The sequence below is a fragment of the Saccoglossus kowalevskii genome, chromosome 21, assembly GCF_978046115.1.
Source record: "Saccoglossus kowalevskii chromosome 21, keSacKowa6.1, whole genome shotgun sequence".
Lineage (NCBI taxonomy): Eukaryota > Metazoa > Hemichordata > Enteropneusta > Harrimaniidae > Saccoglossus > Saccoglossus kowalevskii.
Window position 1 is genome coordinate 1680464 of NC_140661.1, and position 24179 is coordinate 1704642.

A 24179-nucleotide genomic window follows, 5' to 3' on the forward strand; every position below is an offset into this window, starting at 1 on the left:
CAGCCTATCGGCTGAGATAGCTCCGCTGTTAGCAATGCACATTTCAATTAAAGAACTGAAGACATCATTAGAAAATGAACAATACATGTATGTATAGTACAAATGTATCAAAGCAATCGGACTTACAGTTTTAAACAAGAAGTCGAAAATATCATTTTCTACCAAAAATGACAAAAATATTCACCAAAATTAGAGAATTGAAGATATCATCACGAAATGAACAAATCTGAGAAAGGTCTACATGTAGTATCTATATATGTAATATCAAAGCAATTGAACTTTTGGTTTTTAACAAGAAGTCGAAAATATCACTTTTTACCAAAAATTAACAAAATTAGAGAATTGAAGATATCATCACAAAATGAACAAATCTGAGAGAGGTCCACATGTAGTACCTATATATGTAATATCAAAGCAATCAAACTTACAGTTTTTAACAAAAAGTCGAAAATGTCACTTTTTACCAAAAATTACAAAAATATTCACCAAAATTAGAGGATTGAAGATATCATCACAAAATGAACAAATCTGAGAAAGGTCCACATGTAGTACCTATATATGTAATATCAAAGCAATCGGACTTGCGGTTTTTAACAAGTAGTCGAAAATATCACTTTTTACCAAAAATTACAAAAATATTCACTTCAGAGAATTGAAGATATCATCATGAAATGAACAAATCTGAGAGGTCTACGCAAGGTACATATACACCAAGTATCAAAGCATTCAGGCTTGTAGTTTTCAAGAAGAAGTCAAAAAAATAAAACATTGACATGGACAACGACGGACAATCACTCATATGATAAGCTCCACTCGACAAAGTCGACAGCGGAGCTAATAACTTTATTGCAACTAGAGATGATACCACCTCAACAGTCTGCATTGTCCGAATCAAAGGATTTGTTGGTGTCGATTTATTGCAGACTCCATGAACCCGTGCAGGTAAACGTGTATTTTATGTTAAACAAGCCATGCATGGCACAGTCCCTGTTACCGTATTTGTCTTCAGTTAAGCGCCACCTTCAATTAGGCGCCAGTGCCACAAAAACTTTGTATTTTACACCTCAATTAAGCGCCAGACAAAGTTGAAATTTTGGCACGTAATGATCGTGAATTGGGCGCCGGCGGATCGACTACCGGTTTGTAGCGATGGACGCGATCGCGGAAGTCCCTCGCTGTTACTGTTCGAATGGCTTTTATGTAAAAAAAAATGGTTTTGTTTCTAACAATTTTTAAGAAATCGGTCTATAATCTCTTGAAACATGTCTTTTTAGTCTACTGTAGAAAATATCAGTGTGGTTTTTAATTTCGCAGTAAGTCCATAAAAACAAAATTAAAACAACGCGAAAATGTTCTGTTTCAAATGCGCTGTTGTCACAGTAAACAGTGTTAAATTATTCTTTAAATGCTCAGTTTACTTTCCAAAAATAACTAATTTCTTGATTTGAAAAAAAATCATGCCGTTTTTCCCACCAAAATCAAAGCCAAAATATCGCAAACATCGGCAAATCACTTCCGCATTGCGTTCATACATTATTTAAATGAGCTATGGTAATTTGATCACGTTGGCATCATCCAGCATTTTGATTGGTTAATTAACGACTTGACCTATCAGGTCAAAAAATGCGTTCGAGGTCAAGTCCTAGACAGGAAGCATGGCAGACATCGAATCGCGCCGAGCGTTTACATGCGACCAGAATCATTCGCTTACAATGAAATTAAGTTGAATTTTACTTGCATTTTATTTTTTGTACGTTATTATAACTACTACTGAGTAATAATCGTAACCGTGGAATGCAGCATGACCGGATTTTGCTACCGTGATCATTGACTACTAAGCGTTGAATTTGTGTTTGTTTTATTTTTCTGTTGATTGTACGGCAAACTGTGAATGTTTTCTAAAGAATGATATTTTTTGTATAACTTTCTAAACTGTCTGAAAACGGGTCATTTACTCAGTATTTAAAATAAAGGCTACAGTGACTAAGCGTCAGACTGTAATGTAAAATATTGTCAATAATCTATCACCAGAATGAAGCAAAAACAATGGCTTGTAACACAATTACCGGTACTAGAACTTGAAGTGCTTGAAATAAGCGCCATTTGAAACAAAGTTGCTCAAATTTAACCACAAATAAGCGCCACCATGACATGAAAGTGTAACAAAGTGGCGCCTAATTGAAGACAAATACGGTAGTTATCGAATTTAAGATATATAGTTTTGTTTATAGTAATATAGCTGGAATATAACCATGTCAGGAATATGATTATTGTTTAACATTTAAATGATTGACATTTGTATTCGATTGTAAAACGAGTATTTGTCCAGATTGAGAGATATTGCTCTGGAACAGCATTAATTAAAACAAAATCAGCCATTTTCGATACATGTATATATATCTATAATACCGTAAATACTTGATTAATTTGCGGTCCCGAATGCTAATTTTCAAATGTATACTTTTAATTTGTGGCGTTCAAAAACATGTTTAAAATTGTATCCTATTAATTCGCAGGCCAGAATAAAGTAGATAACTCAGAATATATTGCATGAAGACATTAAAAATATACATTTTGTTTGATGTTGGGGCATAATTATTACTCTATAAATATCCATCTGTCAACACATCGATTACGAATTTCCGTGATGGAAAGTTTAGCACAGGGCTTTTTGTCGCTGGTCCACAGGGTTGCATCGACCATGTGTCCACCATTTTGGAAAGCGGTTTTATTCTATGACGTCATTTGGTGCGCAATTTGACGTTTTTGATTGGTTGGGCGATTGACCTCATGTCACATTTTCATTATAGATGAAAGTGCTTGACAAAAAAAAAATCATGTAAACAATGAACACATAGCTACAAAGTAGCCGTTAACTTTTTATTTCTTGGCCAGTACATCAGACTTCTGAACCGACGATCTGTACGACTAATACCGGAATTCTGCCATAAATTCACTCATCCGAAAAATCGCCATGGGCGGTTTCACGGCTGGTGGACCCATATTTGGGATTCAAATTTAAAAAAAAATTATCATCAAATATTTGTAGGGGGGCTTATATTTTCATTGAAAAATCCACCTACACTGATTTTCAACACCGGCAGTTGGACCACCAAAACGAAAGAAACTATTGCAGAAGCTAATCTAAATTTGCTAAGTTACATTTTTATACAATTCTTTTTTTTGCTGGATTACAAGTAGACAGCGCATCTTTCTCCAAAAAAATCCCATTAACGAACATGGTGCGCCAAATACAATTATTTTGTTTCATTTTATTAGTAACGAAAGTATATTCTAAACGAACTGCAACTGCATTGCTCAGTAGCAAATGATTGCGGCATCGCAATCCGGTCATGCTGCGTTTTACCATTGTTGATTATTACCTAGTAATTATAATAACGTGCAAAATATAAATTGTTATGAAATGCAAATAAATTTCAACTTATTTCATCGCAAGCGAATGATTCCGATTGCATTTTCAGCACTCGATGCTGTAGAAATGAATATCCGCCATGTTTGACCTGACAGGTCAAATCGATAATTAATCAATGAAAATGATGGAAGACGCGAACGTGTTCAAAATACTATACAAATGTAGCTCATTAAAATATGTTAATGTTATTGAACGTAGAACGGAAGAGATTTGCCAATGTTGTACGATCTTTTGGCTTGGATTTTGATGGGAAAACAGCATGATTTGTTTTCAAATAAAAAAATTAGTTGGTTTCAGAAGATAAACTGAGCATCTGAAGAATAATTTAATAAACTCATTGTTGAAACAAAGCTAACCCATTCACGCCAGTCGCAATAAACATCTATACTCTTGAAAAGGCGTCAATGACTACGGCAAAAAAGTAACAGCTTAAAAAACTGCAGAAAAAACGTCAGCGGTTTCTTGGTCCTATTTTTTTAATAACCCGAACTGCCGTTAAACGGCCCTGGGTGAATTACGGCAGAATCCGTAATAATGTTGTTTATACAACACAAACCAAACGTGTCTGACGGTGCTGCCTAGAAAAATTAAAAAAAGGCAGTGCAGCCTGACGGCTACTTTATAGCCACGTGTTCATTGTTTGCTTGTGTTCAGAGTGACCTTTGCCATTTCACTGTCCCATTTCAAGTGTAACATGGTGCGTTCCTTGACGCAGTGCGTGTTCTCCGCCTGACTATACGCCATGAATGTCGCTAACCGTGACTCTCAGAGGCACTAAAACAACATCCTGTTTTCCAGTTCATTGGAAAACAAAACAAATCACTAATAAATTTATGAAAACAGCTCCTTTTTGAATCGATCTAAAAGTACTCTTAATTCGCTCACCAAAAACCAAAAATTTCTGTTTTTACACTATTAATTCGTGCACTTGAAAAAATAATTATTTTTACTCCCGTGAATTAATCAAGTTTTTACGGTATGATGTATAATGAATATATAAAATTTGAACATAATCAGTCAAAGCATGTCAGAGATATGGCCAGTCAGCCATTTTGAATCCTTGATTGGCTGAAAGTCACATGATCGGAGCACGATCTGGGTCACAGAACCATATTTGTCCGTATTATCAACAGGACCTCGCAAAAGAACCACACCCACATTTTCAATCTTTTTTAGAGCGGAAGTTGCCAACAAATGTAAAAAAACTCATGAATTTCATTGATTCGAATAAAATAAAGCAAGCGATTGATAAAAATGATTATTAATATTTTTCCCAATGCTCTTCGAATTTTTTTTTTTTTAATTGAAGGTAAGAAATGGCTAGTTGAAGTTGCATCGTCTTCAAGGCGGCTGTTTCACCGCGAACAACTCTAGTTCTGTTGTAGTTTTGCGATGTAAAATAAAATATATATTATAATAATAATACTTGTTTAATTATTTGGAGTTTCAGCCCACAAATTACGGACATGATCCCCATGAATTCAGGTCCAGTGTTCTCCCCAGGAATTTAAACCACTGTGGCGGACTAATTTGCATATGATTTATACCAATAATTCCTTATACTCAGTCATGCCATGAAAAAATGTTACTTATTTTTTTATATGAAATAAACGTAAAATTTATCACTCGATCGCTTCGGTGAAAAACAAAGACCGCCATGATAATTGTGACGTGTTAGTTGACCGGCATGTGTCCTTTGACCCGATGGGTCAAAAACGCCATTAACCAATCAGAATACAACATGGTAATGCCGGCAGAACCCGAAGTTTTCCGAATGGTAGAGATCATAAAAATTACATTGCGGAAGTAAAGCGATGTCGTAGCACAATGTGTTGGTATGGATTTCAGATGAAAACTGCATGATGGTTTTCGAAATAGGTGATAAGCAATTTTTAAAAGGTAAAAGAAGTCTTGAAGAAGAGTTTTTACATGATTCGCGATGATAAAAGTTCAAATGTATTTTACCCAATCACGCAATAAACACGTTGTTTTTTTCTTGAGTAGCGTAAACAGATCGTGAACTCCGCTTTGCCCATGTTATATCGGGGTGGAATTGATTTTGAAAAAATGTTAGCTTTCAATCTAAAGACTGCGTCGATCGTTAAAGTATTTACTTACGAACAAAGCGGTGCTAATTTTACAAAAGCCACTACCACATCGTGGGACTACGTCTATTGTTTACAAATTATAATCCACAACTGGCAGGATGCGTGTCGGTCGGTACGTCGGACAATAGTCCTGGTCGGAAGCGTGGAAAGATCCCTGATAGCTACGTATTTCTTTCTATATTTCGTAATACAGTTCACAGGATGAACAATGAAAAAAGCACTGTGGCAGTCTTACTAATCACCGTGGCGGCTCGAGACCACAGTGGCGGGCAGGAAAAGCAGCGTGGCGGCCCCGCACACAAATTGAATGCTGGAGAGAACACTGCTGATCAATGTTTGTCCTGTCTCGGCTGATTGTGTTGATCGACACCCTTCCTAAACTCAGTATGGAGAAACCAACGGGGATCGACATTCCAAACAAATTATTGGGACACGGTCAACAGACACTCCAAACAATCAAAATTATCAACGAAAGACAAGATTTTTCTAGATATTTACAAACATACTGTCATGACAAACATATGTAAAATTAACAAATACACAGAGTCAATAATTATACAAAACACATTGCGAAGACTCAACAACCAGGAAAGAAAACCCATACAACCATGTTGTACTTATGTTGAAACATAATATCACGTCATAATATTGTTTAAAATAAAATATTCAGTCCAAGCCAAATCAAGGTCAATGGGTCAGATTGTGTGCATATAATTATAGTTAAACAAAAAGAAATTTTGTCAGCTGTTCAACATCTATAAAACATAGTTGAACTCTGGTGACCTTGCCCTTTGTTATATAATATAATTCCCTTTATCATAGTTTGTTTCAATATAAATATGCATTGTCATAATTAATTTTGAATACAAACAAGTTTTGGGGTTGAAACAACAGTGGGGAATGAGTCTACCGAATGTCCTTAAAAGATGTAAATATCTTACAAAAACATTGGTGCCTTATTTGTTTAATTATTTTAAGGGACATAATTTCCAGCTTTATTCAAAGTAGTTCAGATATTTTAGTATAAAAACAAATGTCTCATTGCAAAAAAAAGTGCTGCATTTAGATGTGAATAGATTCATAAAACATGCAAGATAACAGAAAATTTTAGCTGGCTTTAGTCAGTGTTTCCGTTAGATTTATTTTTCTTGCGTATTTCTATACGCATTCACCATTTTTTGTGCGTACAATGTTGCAAAATATGCATAAAATCGAAATAGGTGTGAACAAATGTAAAATCAACAACATGAACACGTGTCCAAGATAATAACTGTTCTAAATTTGTAACATAAATAAAGGTAAGTGCTATTTTAAACGTTTTGTGTCCTCGTAATTACTGTTGTATTTCCGTAACACAAGGATCTCCACGAGTTATGTTCGTCATTATTAATTTCGTGTATTGTTATTTTCGACGCTGACGCTGCTGTCTGAAAGATAACATGGCTTCCCTAAAATCAAAGTCACCAACTGCAGGCCCTTCCATTGTGATCATCATTAGATCGTTTATAACTTCTTCGTTGAGACGGCTTCTTCTTGAAGTTTTAATGCGGTTTTGCGTGCTAAAACCACGCTCACAAGGAACTGATGATACCGGAATTACAGCTGCAATAACGGCTAGTTTTGATATATTTGGAAACACTTCGTGGTAGTCATTGTACAATAACGTACACACATCAATAAAGTGAAGCTGTCTCAATCCGTATAGCACAATTTTGAATTGCTGGTATTCGATACGGAGCTCTTCAAAATTAATTATGGCTCTGTGGATTTCACCATCGTCACCCATGTCACGCCCAAAATGACCACAAAGTGCTTCCATTTCCGGTATTCCGAAGTTCGCTAGCTCGTTCCTGTCTTGTGGCAATTTCCTGGGATTGAGCAGGACATCTAATGAAGTTAGAACAGTTATCTGATCGCCCTCGAAACGACGTTGCAAGTTGTAAATTAGTGCCTCCACGAATTCACGTCGAGTGCCGTTAACGAACGCATCAATGTTGACTTCGGCTGCATGCTTCAGTTGAACTCCGTGGTAAGTGCGTGTTTGCCTGTCAAATGTATCCATGAACTGTGCTTCATGTACACTGGAATAGGGAGTTTCCAATAGCTGCTGTAAACTCTGTATTGTAGACAAAACCATGGGAGCAATTGTGGACAAATCGATAGTGTCACGTTGAAATAGGAGATTTAATCTATTCATCAGCACTAACACGTCTTTTAGAAGTTTTGTTGTTACCACAAATTTAAAGGACGACACGCGTAACAACAGTCCCTTCGCAACTGCATTATTCTTTTCAGGCCTTGATTCCTCCTCCAACTCAACTGCGAGAACAGCCCAACTATTGTTGATCGCTGTCACTGCTCGGGATAATGATAGCCATCTCACCGAACACGGCTCTTTGAGTGACCGGAAATCGTTGTTATCCAGTGCATCATTCAATTCTCGCAAACGATTCATACGGGCAGCAGAGAAGTGGTAAAAGTTGTAGATAGTGTTTACATCTTTACGGTATTCACTGATATTGACAACACCTTTATCTCGCTTTGTTGCATCGCTGGCCGCTAGAGCAACACCATTTAAACGCCCAGTCATAACACTGGCGCCGTCAGATCCAAAGCCCATGACTTTATCAATTTCAATATCACTTGCAACGAGTGTGTCAATCAGCGCATTCATCACTGTTTCGACATTCCCGCTGTGAATAGTGACATTGCTATGAAAAATTGACTTTGGGCCACCGCTCGTCATGATACGCAAATAAACTATCAGTTTCTTATCAACAGTGATATTTACGGTTTCATCTGTAAGAAGGCCGATGTAAGGGCTTCGCCTGATTTCTTCTTTGATCTTCCCGCGTATCGTATCTGACAACACTTTTTGCATTTCGTGGACCGAAACTGAATGAACATAAGGATTACATTTTCTAAATGGATCACTGCCATTCAGTTTCTGCAGTTATAACAAACTGCACAGCTTGGTGTCGGCGAAATAGACTGTACGCATCACAGATATTTGCCCATCGGTGTCTGCTGACATTGCGTTTTCCATGGACTTGCTCATCGCTTTGCGAAAACCCGTACACTTGCAAGACTCTCTATGGTCGCTGGTGGCCAAGTGGCGAACTAATGCCAAACGTTGCAAGTCACTGCAACCTTTCGTGAATGAATTTGACTTGCCAGCACTTTTACAGGTACGGCAAAACATTTTGACGTTCACTTCTGGAGCTGTAACTTCGGGTTCGTGATATAACCAATTGAACTCGCGCATCCATTCTTGGCGAAATTTGTGATGCTTTTTCACATGCACGTCAGAAACACCTGCCGTCTCGGCATTTGGTTGCGCTGAGTTTTCCGGTACATTTAGCGTCGGAGTTCCTCTTTTCCTTGCTGGCGATGGTGATTGAGTAAAATAACTCGCAATATTTTGCCGTTTAGACATAATATAGAGTTAGGTACTGCCGGATCACGATCATGAACGGGAATATTTGAATAAGTAACGGAATAACGGTTTACACCACGTCAGTAATGAAATGATACAAAACAAATAATTATATTTTTAATTGTTAAATTTTATTGGCTGTCATTTCTAGAAATAAGCAATTAGTCGCTATTCAATCATAATTGAACAACGTTGTACACTGCTACGTATGACAGCAGTTCGCGCCAAGCAATTTGATTGACAATGAACCAAAACAATGTTGCTATTTGTTGCAACTGACTTGCTTGAAATAAACATTATACATTGTTGCAAGTTAGCGGCAGGGAACTAGCCTGGAAGTGTGACGTCGTGATTTTGCCCAGCTGTTTTCAATACAACAACACAGCTGAAAACAACGCGTACGAACAGACACAGCTGTAAAATATTTTGCGTAATCAAGATTAAAAATGCGTAAAATACGCAAGATTATGCGTTAACGGAAACACTGTTTAGTCCAAGTATTTTGTACAGGTGTCTGTCAAAAATTAATGATTTACTGAGACAAATATGAACTGCCTCATTGTGTGACTACTGTATTATATGAAAAGTCAAAAAAAAACACCCTTTATGAATAGCTATCATGTTGCAAGCTCTGCTTTGTATGCAAATCAACTTAAATAGTTAGTTGGTGTCCAGTGGAGGGAGAAGTCAACAGTATTGTTGCCTCCTGAGAATCTACATCTTCAAACAGTGCAATCTTGCAAGTGCGTTTTTTAAACAAGCATTATAAAAACTCTATCATTCTGTTCTAATAGCTGAAACATATTTCTGCGAGTTTTCATTTGTCGAATGAACTGTTTGTCAAATACAGAATACATATATTTTAGAATAATTTTCTTTTTAAAATGTGGATGAAATGTTTTGCTTTTAATGTATTCTTTATGTATTGTTTTTGATTTCATAACTTTGAACTAAACAGATTTTCTATTAGCTTCAGATCTTGATCAAAGTTAGGCACCCAGTTCATAGGAGTGCTTATATTGATTTTCTGACATCTTGTTTTCTGTAAAGATTTTATTGGTACAGTACAGCTCAAAACTCGCTTACCAAAATGTTAGCCTGTCGTTAACGCAAGTCAACGTGATGTTAGCTTTGCGTTAACGCAGTTGTAACGCACGCTAAGGAGTGGGTAACGTGCCAGGGCGTTAGCATATTCAGTGTTAATTGCCTTGCAGTTGTTTCTATTGTTCGTATTCAAATTAGTTTTAGAGGGTTTTATTAAAACAAAAAGGAGGCTTACAATTGTATCTCGACGGATTCCGGTGATTTTGTATGTCACGTTTGTGTTGCCAAAGCCAGGAAAGTTTAATTCAAGATCCGTGAAAAATTTGAAAGATGCGTACTATACTGAACACATTGTACCAGTATTATTCTAAGCTGGAGCACCGCTTTAAAATAAACCCAGCACATATTTCAGGGTGCTTGAATCGATATCTAAATTTGCGTCCTGCGTCGTGTTGTTTTATCTAGACGATTCTCAGTATCGAGCTAAAAAAACTGTTTATATACATTGTAAGGCAACGAACGGGTTAGTAAATTAGGTCATAGGATGCGCAAGTGTGGCTTTCAAATGACGCAAGTTTGGGTCAGTGAACTTTCAAAAGACGCAAATCTGAGCCAGGGACGAAGTCAAGAAGATCTCCTGTCATATCCAACCACAGGATTAATTATGCCCGTTGTTTTGTAATTATTATGTACTATTAATATTAAGAACGTGCCATTTTTTGGCAAAATGTTATGTTGTGTATAAAATTACGTTTACTGTAGGTCAATGCGACCAAGTTTTCACGTATTCAAGGCCATAAAAGCGTCGTAAAATACAACCATACAGGTAAGAATCATCTTCTAAATATTCGTTATGGAGCTCAGTGACGAGACCACGAAATCTTAGACTAAGTTAAAACTGATACCCACGGCCAAAAAGGTGGAATACACACCATAATAAGTTGGATGACAATGACACAAATTGCCAATATTTACACCAAGGTAACACAGAAACATTGCCCCTCACGTACATTTCCAACATTTGCCTACCAGTGTGCGCAAGTTGTATGTGGGTCACTGTCCGATGATCGTAAAACTGTGAATATTGGACACTATTGCCTCACAAAACTGAAAAACCATCGCTGACCAACATGAGTCGCATATACAATGTATTTCCATAAACGATCATTTAGTATTCCACCGAAAACACACACATGTACAAAAAACAATAAAATTACAAATAGATTACTTTAAACGATTTGTTTCAGGGGAGAGTAGGAAAACAAACGAGCAGTGGACCGCTCGCCGGTCGACTGCATTTTATGCAAATTTGTGCATAGATTCCTCGACGCCGGCTGAGCGCGGTCGTCTGCAGAAGGCTCGCACGGCAATTCACACTTATTGTTAAGAACATTAATGAACACAAACAACTGGCAGATTAAAATGATCACTAAGTTCCAATGAAAAATTATCTATTTGGCTGAGCCAAAAGCTTGGAAACTAGTCTATAATAGTTGACATTATTTTATTTTCCTGCGCCTTGGAATGAAATCACAAAGCGATCCAGAAAGACGTAGTAGAGATCAACATAATATAAAATACGATCGCATTATTTTGTGAATATACATCATGCATGGTCTCAGAAAGATTAATGTTTCGCGTAGACCAAATATAATCACGCATAAGTATAAATTCAAAGTGTTTTAATACATTGGTGAGAGGTCGCATTTTACGCAGTGTTCTCCCCACATAGAACAAAGCATGGCGGTACCACCATGCTTGGCGACCCGGCCGCCACGCTTGGGCTCGGACCGCCATGCTTACAACTTCACCGCCATGCTAATAGGATGCATTGTTTACATCCTTATGACCCGCTCACACGTAGCACTGCATAAATTATCACAGTCTACGCCACGGCGGTTTGAACTTGCCGGGACAAATTAAACAGTCCCATTGTTAAACATGTGTGAAGTACAGACGCTGTCAATGGGGAACAAATTGTCACTCAAGTTGCAAACACCGAGATCTATACGACTAAACATGTAAAGGAAGAATAGGTGATGCCGCCCGGCTAAAACGTACAATGACCGCTAGCACAGCACAGAAACGGAAGCGTGTAGAAACACGGAAACGGCGTGAGGCTGGTTTTGATGAATCGTGGAAAAAGACATTTCCCTGGTTAAGGTCAATTGTTCAGGTAAGATTTCGTAATTTTAGAAATAAAATGCCAGTGTGTGTATGTTTTGCCGATCGTAAGAACACCGAACATGGTAGGCCTACACCGATTTCAATCAACATCTTAGACACGAGGCTGGTATAGACACGACATGAAAAAAAAACATCACTCGTTACTGTCAACTTTTTTTAGATTATTTATGGATATCTTCATAGATTAATGGGTACGTGTATGTTATAATTTGTCCAAGCAAAAAAAAAAATCGAATTTTGTAATCTTCCGGTCACATGTTGACCTGTGTAGGTATTTCCAAGATGGCGGCCTGTCAACGTCTTGCGAACGACAGCTGCTATCATCATATGATCGATGGAATCCCGATTTGTATACATAATTCTATCGTTACGTTTTAATTTTAATTGAATAGTGACCTCATGTTCTTTTTTCCTCGAAATTCCCGAGTCTCCTTGTCGTTGACCTGACAAAACCAACATGTAAACAACATGTTTTGCAGACGAAATGCTATCCATACGGCACTGGGTTCCCGATCGTGGCACAATTCAATTGTTATGTTTACATTTATTTGAACCTCAATCCTCATTGTTGTTTTTTTTATTATTTTTCATTTTTTCCCACTAGGAATGTTGTGCAGTTAATGCTCAAAGCACGTCTATGACGAGTTTAACTACAGTAAGGCAGCCAATGTTTGGAGCACAACAAAGTCAGAAGGATTAGTTTAGACTAAGTTTTATGGAACAGTTCACATTAAATGACGATCTTGTCAAATTATGGTGTATTATGTAAAGTATTATGTAATTTAAATAAAGTCTCTCTGACTCTCATACATTTTAATACTGTCTTGTATGTTTGTTTTTGTGAGAGTGAATCCTGAAAAATATGCAAATTAGTATGCAAATTAGACCGCCATGCTTGCCTCTGAGCCTGGGGAGAACACTGTTACGTTAACAAGAACATGCACTAAGAAGGAAAAATTAAAGCCGCAAGCGGCGTCACCGGGGCCCAAGCTGATAAGATTCTGTTTCATAATTAATGAGGTCACATGTTAGACAATCAGGTAGCTTGAATTATCAGTAACATGAGGTCGAAATGAAGTTGGTACCATGTATTTACCTGGTTTGGTTATCGTAATATGGTTTTCAGGATATATAATGAGCCATGTTCTTATGCACAATAATGAGATTACATAATCATATATAGCCATTTCTAATGTCAGTTACATCTTTCATTCAATGTCTTCATAATGACACTAGTTACATGTCCTGCTCTGCGACAGTGTTTCAGATATGACTGCTATGCATATTAATGAGTTTACATGACCATATATGGTCATCTGTTATTTTAATCAAATCTCTTGTTCACTGTTGTCATAATAACACAGGATTCATCTTCCTAACTGCAACAGTGTTTAAGATATAATGGTTATGCATATTAATGAGTTCACATGACCATATATGGTCATCTGTTATTTTAATCAAATCTCTTGTTCACTGTTGTCATAATAACACAGGATTCATCTTCCTAACTGCGACAGTGTTTTAGATATGACTGCTATGCATATTAATGATTTCACATGACCATATATATGGTTATCTGTTATTTTAATCAAATCTCTTGTTCACTGTTGTCATAATGACACAGGATTTATCTTCCTATCTGCCACAGTGTTTAAGATGTAATGGTTATGCATATTAATGAGTTCACATGACCATATATGGTTATCTGTTATTTTAATCAAATCTCTTGTTCATTGTTGTCATAATGACACAGGATTCATCTTCCTAACTGCAACAGTGTTTGAGATATAACGATTACGCATATTAATTAGCTCACATGACTATATATGGTCATCTGCTATTTTAATCAAATCTTTTGTTCAATGTTGTCATAATAACACAGGATTCCACTTCTTAACTGCAACAGTGTTTGAGATATGACAGTTATGCATATTAATGAGCTCACATGACCATATATGGTCATTTGTTATTTTAATCGAATCTCTTGTTCAAGGTTGTCATAATAACACAGGATTCATCTTCCTAACTACAACAGTGCTTGAGTTATAACAGTTATGCTTATTAATGAGCTCACATGACCATATATGGTCATTTGTTATTTTAATCGAATCTCTTGTTCAAGGTTGTCATAATAACACAGGATTCATCTTCCTAACTACAACAGTGCTTGAGTTATAACAGTTATGCATATTAATGAGGTTAGAAGCCCCCACCCCATGGGTGCCCAGCCACGTGGCCTAACAGTGTGCTATTGGGGCAAAATGATGCATCTGATGACACAAATGCACATACAAAATTTGAAAGAAATCAGACTAATACAAAACATGTAGTTGCATAATTTCTATTTTCACAAAATCCAAGATGGCGGCCAAACCATGTGACTGATCAAAATAATATTATTTTTCTCGTATGCAGCTAAGGCCAGGCATGGTAAATATAAAAACATCTAGTAGATTGGTTGAATCGTCTCTGAGAAACAAATACCCAAACTTTTGGTCAATTTTGCTTAAAATCCAAAATGGCGGCCAAACCATGTGACTGATCTGAAATTTTTTTAGGTTTCTGAAAGGGCTTGATACACAGATGCCATGAAGCAAAATTGAAAATATTCCCTCAAGTGTTGCCAGAGTAAAAAACTACTTCCTGTTTAGAAGAAATCCAAAATGGTGGCCAAACCACGTGACCAATCGTAAACATTTTTTCAAACATAAATGGGATTCATATATAGAAGCTAAATACAACATATGAGAGCATTCTGCTTGGTGGTTCTGAAGAAGAAGATTTTTAAGTGTTTTTTGCCGTTTTTAGGAAAAACAAAATGGCGGGAAAAGTCACATGACCGCTAAAGTTTTTATTGCTGATATTTATTACACATGAGTTGTACTATATACCATAAAAAAATCTAGACGCCTAGACCCTCAGAAAGTGGTCAAACAGCCACTTCCGGTTTTATTTCAATCCAATATGGCTGCCAAACTAATTGACCAATCGAAATTCTGAAAGCATGTTGCACTAGTTCACATTAGGGACTATCAGTATAGAGCATTATCAGACCATTCCGTTCAGCGGTTTTCTCAAACGGCTTGACGAAAAAAGTTACGGAAGAAAGAAGAAGATGATGAAGAAGAAAAATCCGAACAATAAGAATAGGGGCCACGCCCTACAGGCTTGGGCCCCTAACAAGCCTAAGTCGAAACAGGGTGTATCGTGGACTTGGTACAACATGCGCTGCGACAATTGAGTGATCGTCGACATCATTTTGGGGCGCAATTGAACGTCAAGTACTTCTTTGCGAAACTTGGTATGCGGCGATGTTGACATCAAGTGTGTGTTGGCCGAAGTTTGACCCCCAAGTCATACGCTGAACTGGCGCGTTACCTTAGCAACCTTTTTCTCTCATGGTCCGCGCGTCGATCTAGTAAAATATATCCGGCGACACTATAATAACACAACTTGTATGCAAATGTGTTTTGGCTTTGAATATTTCAACATCGTTTACTTAGTGTGCTGCTTGTCAAATAACGCAAATATGTATTTCACAAATACCATGAACGCGAAGAGAAAGGCAACGTCGTTTTTTGAAGAAAAAAAACACAAAAAACAAAACATGTCAATGCAAGATTATGCGTGCAAGGTTAGATTTATAGGACGTACATGACCGCTTAACTCTGTTTTTTAATAACCACATCGCACGTGAAACACACGAGACATTTTAGTTCGTCCATTTTTTGTTTACCGATCTTGAACATTTTGTCTGAAATGTGATACAGACAAAGAATCAACATTAATCACAGGGACTGTGCATTAATGATACCTACCGTTGTCAAATCAACAAGAGGCTCGAATCAGGAAGGCTCGGCTATTTTACACTTTATTAAAATACGTGAGCCGATATTACCACGCCAGCGATGCTCGCAACTGCTCGATTTAAAAACAGCTATTTGAAACAAAGACTCGTGGAATCACAAAGGAAACTGTTCAGTACGTATTTCACATTTTTATTACGACCGCTGTTGCAGTCGGTACATAGTGGCCACCCCAAATTATTAGCAGTCCGTGGCAATGACCGTGGTGAACCGCCTGTTCGATTTCCTACTCTCCCCTTAAATATCCCCGGTTTATACCGTAGTTTTTTTCATTCAAATCCTGTATTAGTAAAAATGTAGCATGTAATTCAGGGCGGAAATCAGTACACTGTATTATGTACGCACAAAAAATAAAATGTTAAGCGTCCATAACAAAATAAGACATGTCAGCGTCACTTCCCGTCTGACACGGCACAGCACAGCACGTCTGTTTGGGTTTGCGCTCAGACTAGTAATACAAGTCTGAGGTTTGCGAAAGGCTTCTTTCACTGAACACAAATCAAAGGTGTTATTGTCAAACTGAATTGATATATCCAAGAAACGAATGATTACCGAATTTGTACAAAAATCGAAGTACAATTTGTACGACTTTACGTAATTTACCGAATCGCGTGTGAAACAAATGCACACATTTTTGCCTACGACATAAGAAAAAAAAGATACTTTGTATGTCTTACTGCATCATTCTAAATAACAGTCTTGCAACGTGACTACTACATTTTTTTTATATATTTGAATCTAGATCAAAATAACATAAATACGTAGTTTTATTTTTTATTAAAACTGTAAAAACGTTCGCGCAAATTCAAATACTGAAGTCTACAGACTAAGTCTTTTCGACCAGCTTTGTTGCACACGTGATCACGTAACACTATTGTTCTCCTAATTTGCATGCAAACAAAGCTAACCTGCGTTAACGAGGCGTTGACATGGTCCTAACGCGATCTTAACGTGGCGTTAACATAAGTCAACGCGCTAGGTAAGCAAGTTTTGAGCTGTACTGTAGGTTTGCAAATGTGTATCAGACTGTGCAATCTTTCCATGAGTTGGTTTCGAAACCCAGTATGAGATTCTGGGATACATTACCAAGGATATTATTACAAGATAAATCATTTGCTTCATTGAACACGTACAACAATGCATATTTCCACTGAGATCAGTGACCTTTGATGTGTATCACCAGTGATCAGTCAAGTAGAAACAGTCAAAATATTTTATCAGATTTTCTCAATTTTTGCATGATATTTTCATACAGGACATCTGTTGTTCAAACTCAGGGAAGACTTTATACTGATGAATAAGGTGACCAAGTTTGATAAAGTTTGGAATAGAATTAGTAAAGTTATTATGCACACAATAACAATTATTAACAACGACGACCACGACGACGACAACAACAACAACGACAACGTCGGACAAAATTTTTCCCTTAATATACCTTTCCCTTCCATCTTTGATGGTACGGGCAAGGTAAAAAGAGAAAGACAATGTGAACCTCAGAATATTAGTCCGAGTTTTAAATGCCCGCAAACGAGCGGGCATAGATATTTCTGGGTTCGCGCGGTCGAAAATTAAGCAGAAATTGCCCCGCCGAATTCAACAAGCGGTTGAAAAGCGAAAGAAAAAAGGTGACTGGAAAGCAGAAGCGGGCGGGAGGTTGTGAACAAGCAGCCTATCGGCTGAGATAGCTCCGCTGTTAGCAATGCACATTTCAATTGAAGAACTGAAGACATCATTAGAAAATTAACAATATGAATAGTATCAAAGCAATCGGACTTACAGTTTTTAACAAGAAGTCGAAAACATCACTTTTTACCAAAAATTACAAAAATATTCACCAAAATAAATTAATTAGAGAATTGAAGATATCATCACAAAATGAACAAATCTGAGAAAGGTCTACATGTAGTATCTATATATGTAATATCAAAGCAATTGAACTATTGATTTTTAACAAGAAGTCGAAAATATCACTTTTTACCAAAAATTACAAAAATATTCACCAAAATTAGAGAATTGAAGATATCATCACAAAATGAACAAATCTGAGAAAGGTCCACGTGTAGTACCTATATATGTAATATCAATGCAATCGGACTTGCGGTTTTTAACAAGAAGTCGAAAATATCACTTTTTACCAAAAATGACAAAAATATTCACCAAAATTAGAGAATTGAAGATATCATCACGAAATGAACAAATTTGAGAGAGGAGTACCTATATATGTAGTATCAAAGCAATGTAGTACCTATATATGTAGTATCAAAGCAATTGGACTTGCTGTTTTCAACAAGAAGTCGAAAATATCACTTTTTACCAAAAATGACAAAAATATTCACCAAAATTAGAGAATTGAAGATATCAACATGAAATGAACAAACCTAAGAGAGGTCTACCCAAGGTACATATACACCAAGTATCAAAGCATTCAGGCTTGTAGTTTTCAAGAAGAAGTCGAAAAAGTAAAACATTGACACGGACGACGACGACGGACAATCACTCATATGATAAGCTCCACTCGACAAAGTCGACAGCGGAGCTAATAACTTTATTGCAACTAGAGATGATACCACCTCAACAGTCTGCATTGTCCGAATCAAAGGGTTTGTTGGTGTCACTCATATGATAAGCTCCGCTCGACAAAGTCGACAGCGGAGCTAAAAATGAGTACTGAAACTTTGCGCAAATAGTTTTATTTTCCAAGTCAATATTCTATTTTACTAATACCATTTTTTCTAACGCAATGACGTTGACAGACGATGCAAAGCAAAATCTGCCACTCGGTGTCACGCACAGCAATTTTTTTTCAAACATCAGCCATTTTGTTTCACCATGGAACTATAAACCCCAGGAAGAACAACCACTTCGTTTCCTTTGAACTATGATAGTTGCCGCGATGTCGAATGTTTATTTTGACTGTTTATTTCGTCGCATTAAAAGTAAGCCGATTTACGCAAATGAACGTTTATCTCCGACTATCGGTCATTTTCGGAGTCAATCGGGCGACTTCGAGAGATCACGTGATCGAGTTGTTTCGGTTATAGCATAAAAAAACAATGGCGCCAAGACAAAAACACTGATAAATGAGCGACATTCAACGGGGAAAAAAAACCACATTGCCACTTCTGGCGATCGAAGGGAAACACGGAATAAGTCGGGATATCTCGACAACAAACAGCATACCAAACCCCATGTTTCGCAAACTTTCGCATCCTTATTTTTTTGAGGGTTGAAAAAAACAAGAAGTAATCTAAAAACGACATATAGAAAATTATGAAAACTCGCTAAAACTCCGACCCGTTGCATGATTTCCGATACACTGAAGGTCACCCTGCAGACCGACTTGTTTGCGCATGCGTAGTGAACGAAATATTTTACTGCGCAGATATGAAATTTTTTTTCAAGTTTTCCGTTTCCAGCAAAGCGGTTGATACGGGCGTATCGGCGGCAACTAACATGGAGTATGACTAATGTTGTGGAAACAAAAGTGAAAGCACTGTAAGATAAACTAAGACAAAGGTTTTTTTAATCCTCTTAGTTTCGTTGTTCTTCCTGGGGTTTATAGTTCCATGGTTTCACCATGAAAACTGTTTTATCAGATCTCTTATCAGAGACACTTGAAGGATTAGCTTGTTTGTAAACTGTCAGCGTGTACAGTGGGACAGTAATGTTTGTCAGAGGATTATCCCTCATTGTTCGTTTGCATAACAATGGAAACCCAAACGTTCCTGGAGTACGGACTCAAATGCCAGCAGTTTTCTTCATTTTTCACACTCAAGCTTGAAATTATCAGTGTTCTCCCCAGGCCTCTGAAGCGACACGGTACCGTGACGCTTGGACACTCGGCCGTGATGCTTGCCCTTTGTCCGTGACGCTTGGTCACTGGCCCGTGATGCTTATTGCTTTGTTTACAAGTGTCAGTCTCGTCTTGCACGAATTTAAAACAATAACATGTATTGATCGAAAGGTAATCCCGCTTTTGTTAGCCATACAAAGACAGTGATAAAAACGGAAGTCTGCAATAAGTTGCGAAGTCTTTCAAGGATGCAGAGCCGGGGTGCAGAGCCTCCAAATCCAAACAAAAATACTAGAGTAGCAATAATTTGCCCATTGCACGCAACGGCAACAATGTGACAAAACAAGTCACGGCGTACGTCGGGAAGATCAACCCCGATTTGCTGCACTCCGATTTTTTATCACTCAATCGCCGGTGACATTAATTACCCCAAAATTAAAAAAAAACAAGTGAAATTAAGTCGCATTGGAAAGAAAAGTGTGAATAATTCAACAGCAGACGAGACGGGTTAAGAAAAAACGAACCCTGACCTCTGGAAATACCCCATTCATAGGATGCCTTAGTAGCGAAGAACGCCGCCCTAAGGCGACATAATGCACGTTGCAACCTTGTGACCGATGCATGCTGGGTTACAGGGGGGCTCTGATCGAGGTAACAAAGATGGCGGCGCAGAGTGCATGTTTTTCCGCGATGTTTAAAAACAACATCTCGTTGGCGATTTTGATGTAATGCCTATGATAATCGTCAATGAACCGTTTTAATAAACAATTTGTGTATTTTACACCAAAAAGTCAGATACCGATGATCGCAATAGCAGCAGTGAATACCTGTCCAACGCAATGCCGACAGCTGACAATGTTACGGTGATCGTAGCATTACTCACAAGGTATATAGCAATGAAAAATCGCCGACTATTAGCCGAACTGCCATTGTAGAATTTTTTTCTAATTATTGATTTATTTCAACATATTTCGATATCTCGCCGACTTTATAAATTTAACCAAAAGATGTTTTCTCCCGACGTTATATGAACTGACAGTGACATGGGCACTAAAACTTGTACACAATGATGAACCAGTTACATCCATGGATAACATTATATTCACTGACTAGCTATAACACAAGTTTTTCAATTTGTTTTCCTTTTTATGCTGTTCTATTTCAAACTTTATTTGACTTGATACAAAAACATAAAATACAATGCAGTAAAATGATATAAAATTTATCAAATATAAAAATATCTTGTCTTAATTGTATTAGTAGATTGACCAAATTGGTTGGGAAAAACTGATTACTAGTATTATGCAAATATAATTATGCAAATTAGATGTATTGTTATGCAAATTGACCGTGATGCTTGACATGAAGTCTGGGGAGAACACTGATTATTCATTATCTGACACTCTTTATGAGTTCTATGATATCAGTGGTTAATATGTTTGACAATTTTTAGTGTATATTTATAATAATGCAGCAAATCTACAGTGTTTTATTAACCAAAACTGTTTTTCGCGTTTTTTTAGAGTTGAAGTTTCGATTGAGTACAACTCATTGGGACTGCCACCAAATCAAGTGCGTTTAGACTAGGACATTCAAACTCGCAGTTATCGTTCAAAAGATAATGATGGTGTGAAATATGTCTGGGTTTTTTAAGGAAATGCTTTGTCACAGAATAATAGTCTGTTAAAGGTGCCAAGTATGAAATAATTTGGGGACAAAAAAACAAACCTGCATAGAAATCGGAATAATAGGTCTTTTGATTAGGGACGACGTCAAAAGATCGATGTCAGATGAAAAAAACTTAATTCCTTTAGTTTTTTCCAACCCCCCCCCCGAAACTTAATTGATAAATATTGGTCATGGCGTGAGACTACATTCACCATTAAATGCAAATTGATAATCGGACAGGAGTATTGCATAGCAGTTGGTTGTCGGGTGGGTGTGAAAAGACTTTACAAATGCACTTCATTTGACGCACATATTTACACTCGAACCAAACCATTTTCTCGTCTTGGGTGTGTTTTTTTTTCTTTTTCGGTTATTTCTGTCCATGATTGGATAAAAAAAAAAACGAACTACAAATACTCCAAGATTTTTTTGACTTCATTAAAAAATAAAATCGTTTTTGTAGGATGGAAACTTTTTGAGGTCAAAACCTCCCACCCCCAAACTAAAGCAAATAAGTTTTTTATCCGACATCGATCCTTTGACGCCGTCCCTTACCGTGGACACATTTCAATGGACTTGATTACGGACAATGCATGACATAAATTTCACCAGGAAATTCCGCAGTGTGCTCTCACAATCGCGGACTTAGTCATTTTTACAAGGTTCGCCATTTTTGATGTCACGTGATAATTATGCAAACAATGACTGTCCAATTTGTGCGAACTTGTACCTCTATACTTAGTCTTTTGAAATATAAAATCTAAATTACTGTTCCGAACAAGACAACAGACAGAGAATGTTTTATTCGAAAACGTCACAAAACCCTTCTTGCTCCTTAATTGTAAGGCCGTTACTGATTGACTGCCGAGTTGCAAAGACAATTTTCGGTTTCAAATATCCCAGGAAAGTATTAATTAGGTGTTCCTATGCAAGGAATTTTGACACACAAAAACAAGGAATTTGGTCAAATTTTGCTAATCGAGAGAATATACCTTTTTATTTTTCATTTAACTTGTCAAAAGTTAGTAAAAATAAATTGCATACAAAACACTCAAAAACTCTTTCCAGCGAAAATTAATTCCAGCTAAAATAAAGAATTTGACAGTAGATTATTGTACTATGTGTGCAGTTAACTTTATTCTGACATTTTGAACAGTTGCTTGGAAGTAGTACTACCAATCTAAGGAATTTTATGATTGGCGAGATTTGTCACGAACCATGGTATCACAGAAAAAATAAATAGCTCATTAAACTCCAAGCCAATAAGAGTACATTTATTGTTTACCACACAGGTCATTCTTAATGTGCATTTGATGTGATGGTTAAGTTTAATGGTTAATCATCGACCATCCCATATATGTTGTTGATTTTGAAAGATGTATTAGAATACAGGAGTACTTTATTCAGGAAACTGTCAAAAAAATACTGCGACTTTGCCATCGCTGGTGCTATAGGGAATTAATACAACCCACTGGTTGCAAACTCAACAAAATGATAGTGAATAAACCTCACACAATCAAAACAAGCCTTCTGACAACAAACGGTTATGCTAAAGGTCGTCGACCACTGCACATGCAGTAAATGTTTTTATTTCCTGGGTATCCTAATTAATTATTCATGAGATCAAACTTTACTATTACTGTATAATTTTCATCAAATACACAACTCACTGTAATCAGATATATATTGGGGATACAAAAACAGGTATAGTATTAATATTAGAATGACGAATATTGAGACATTCAAAATAAAATATTAATATATCTATATTATCGGAGACTATTAATATACCGAGAATCCAATATGGCGGGGAGCATGAACCCATATCACGTGACCTTGCCACTTTCACTTGGTCCAGAAATGCAACTTTAATGACATTGGCATCCTCATCTTGCATGCAGGACGTCATTATGAGTGCTAAACGAGTATAAATGGGAAGTGCATCCAGCAAGCCTTTGTTTCACGAATCCCGATCAATGCACTTTGATACTACCGCCATTTTCTGGCTCATCAATGGCCACCCAATGACAGTGCGCAGAATCAGATCAAAAGAAACTTACCGATTCCTCCTCTTTTTCCATTCCAGTTGGCATTTGAGGCACAGCCCTGTTAATTGCCGAATAATCCGGCAAGTCCGGTAACTCCTCACTCTGGTAAACAGGCATAGGTTTGGTGGCATCCAGTGCCCGCGCCCGGAACGACAACTTACTCATGACGATCTGAATGCACAATTGCAAACTTACGATGCCTTCACGACACCTCTTAACGAGGCCGTAGATCGAAAATTTGCGTCCGCAGTATCCGTTAACGCTCTCTAGTTGGCTTCCATATAGGTTTTAACAACTGGAACCACCTGTGCTTTACACAGAAAGAGTCAAAATTTCAAAAATTTTCAAAATCAGACAATTCAACATGGCGGACACTAAAATCCGCGATCCCATGAAGCTTTGCGAAGGGAGTAAATAGCATGCGCACGCACATCGCCATTTCATTCATAAGTGAACTGTATGTCAACTATATCTGATTCGATTTGCTACGCATGGACATGGAAATTACAATTTATAAAAAAAAAATATTTGTATTTTTTTCAGTTAACTGTTGTTTTCATTCATAACGGCTAACCTTCTAATACATACAAAGA

The 24179-nt window shown here is 37.1% G+C and overlaps 1 protein-coding gene across 1 annotated transcript in view; it reads right to left on the minus strand.

Moving 5' to 3' along the window:
* LOC100374204 (enhancer of polycomb homolog 1-like) overlaps positions 1-24005 on the minus strand; it is a 72231-nt gene extending 48226 nt beyond the window's left edge. The window contains exon 1 of the mRNA XM_002741805.4: positions 23599-24005. Coding sequence (XP_002741851.1) covers positions 23599-23751 — 153 coding nt within the window. The 5' untranslated portion in view covers positions 23752-24005. The remainder of the gene's footprint in view (positions 1-23598) is intronic.
* Between the last annotated feature and the right edge of the window lie 174 nt (positions 24006-24179).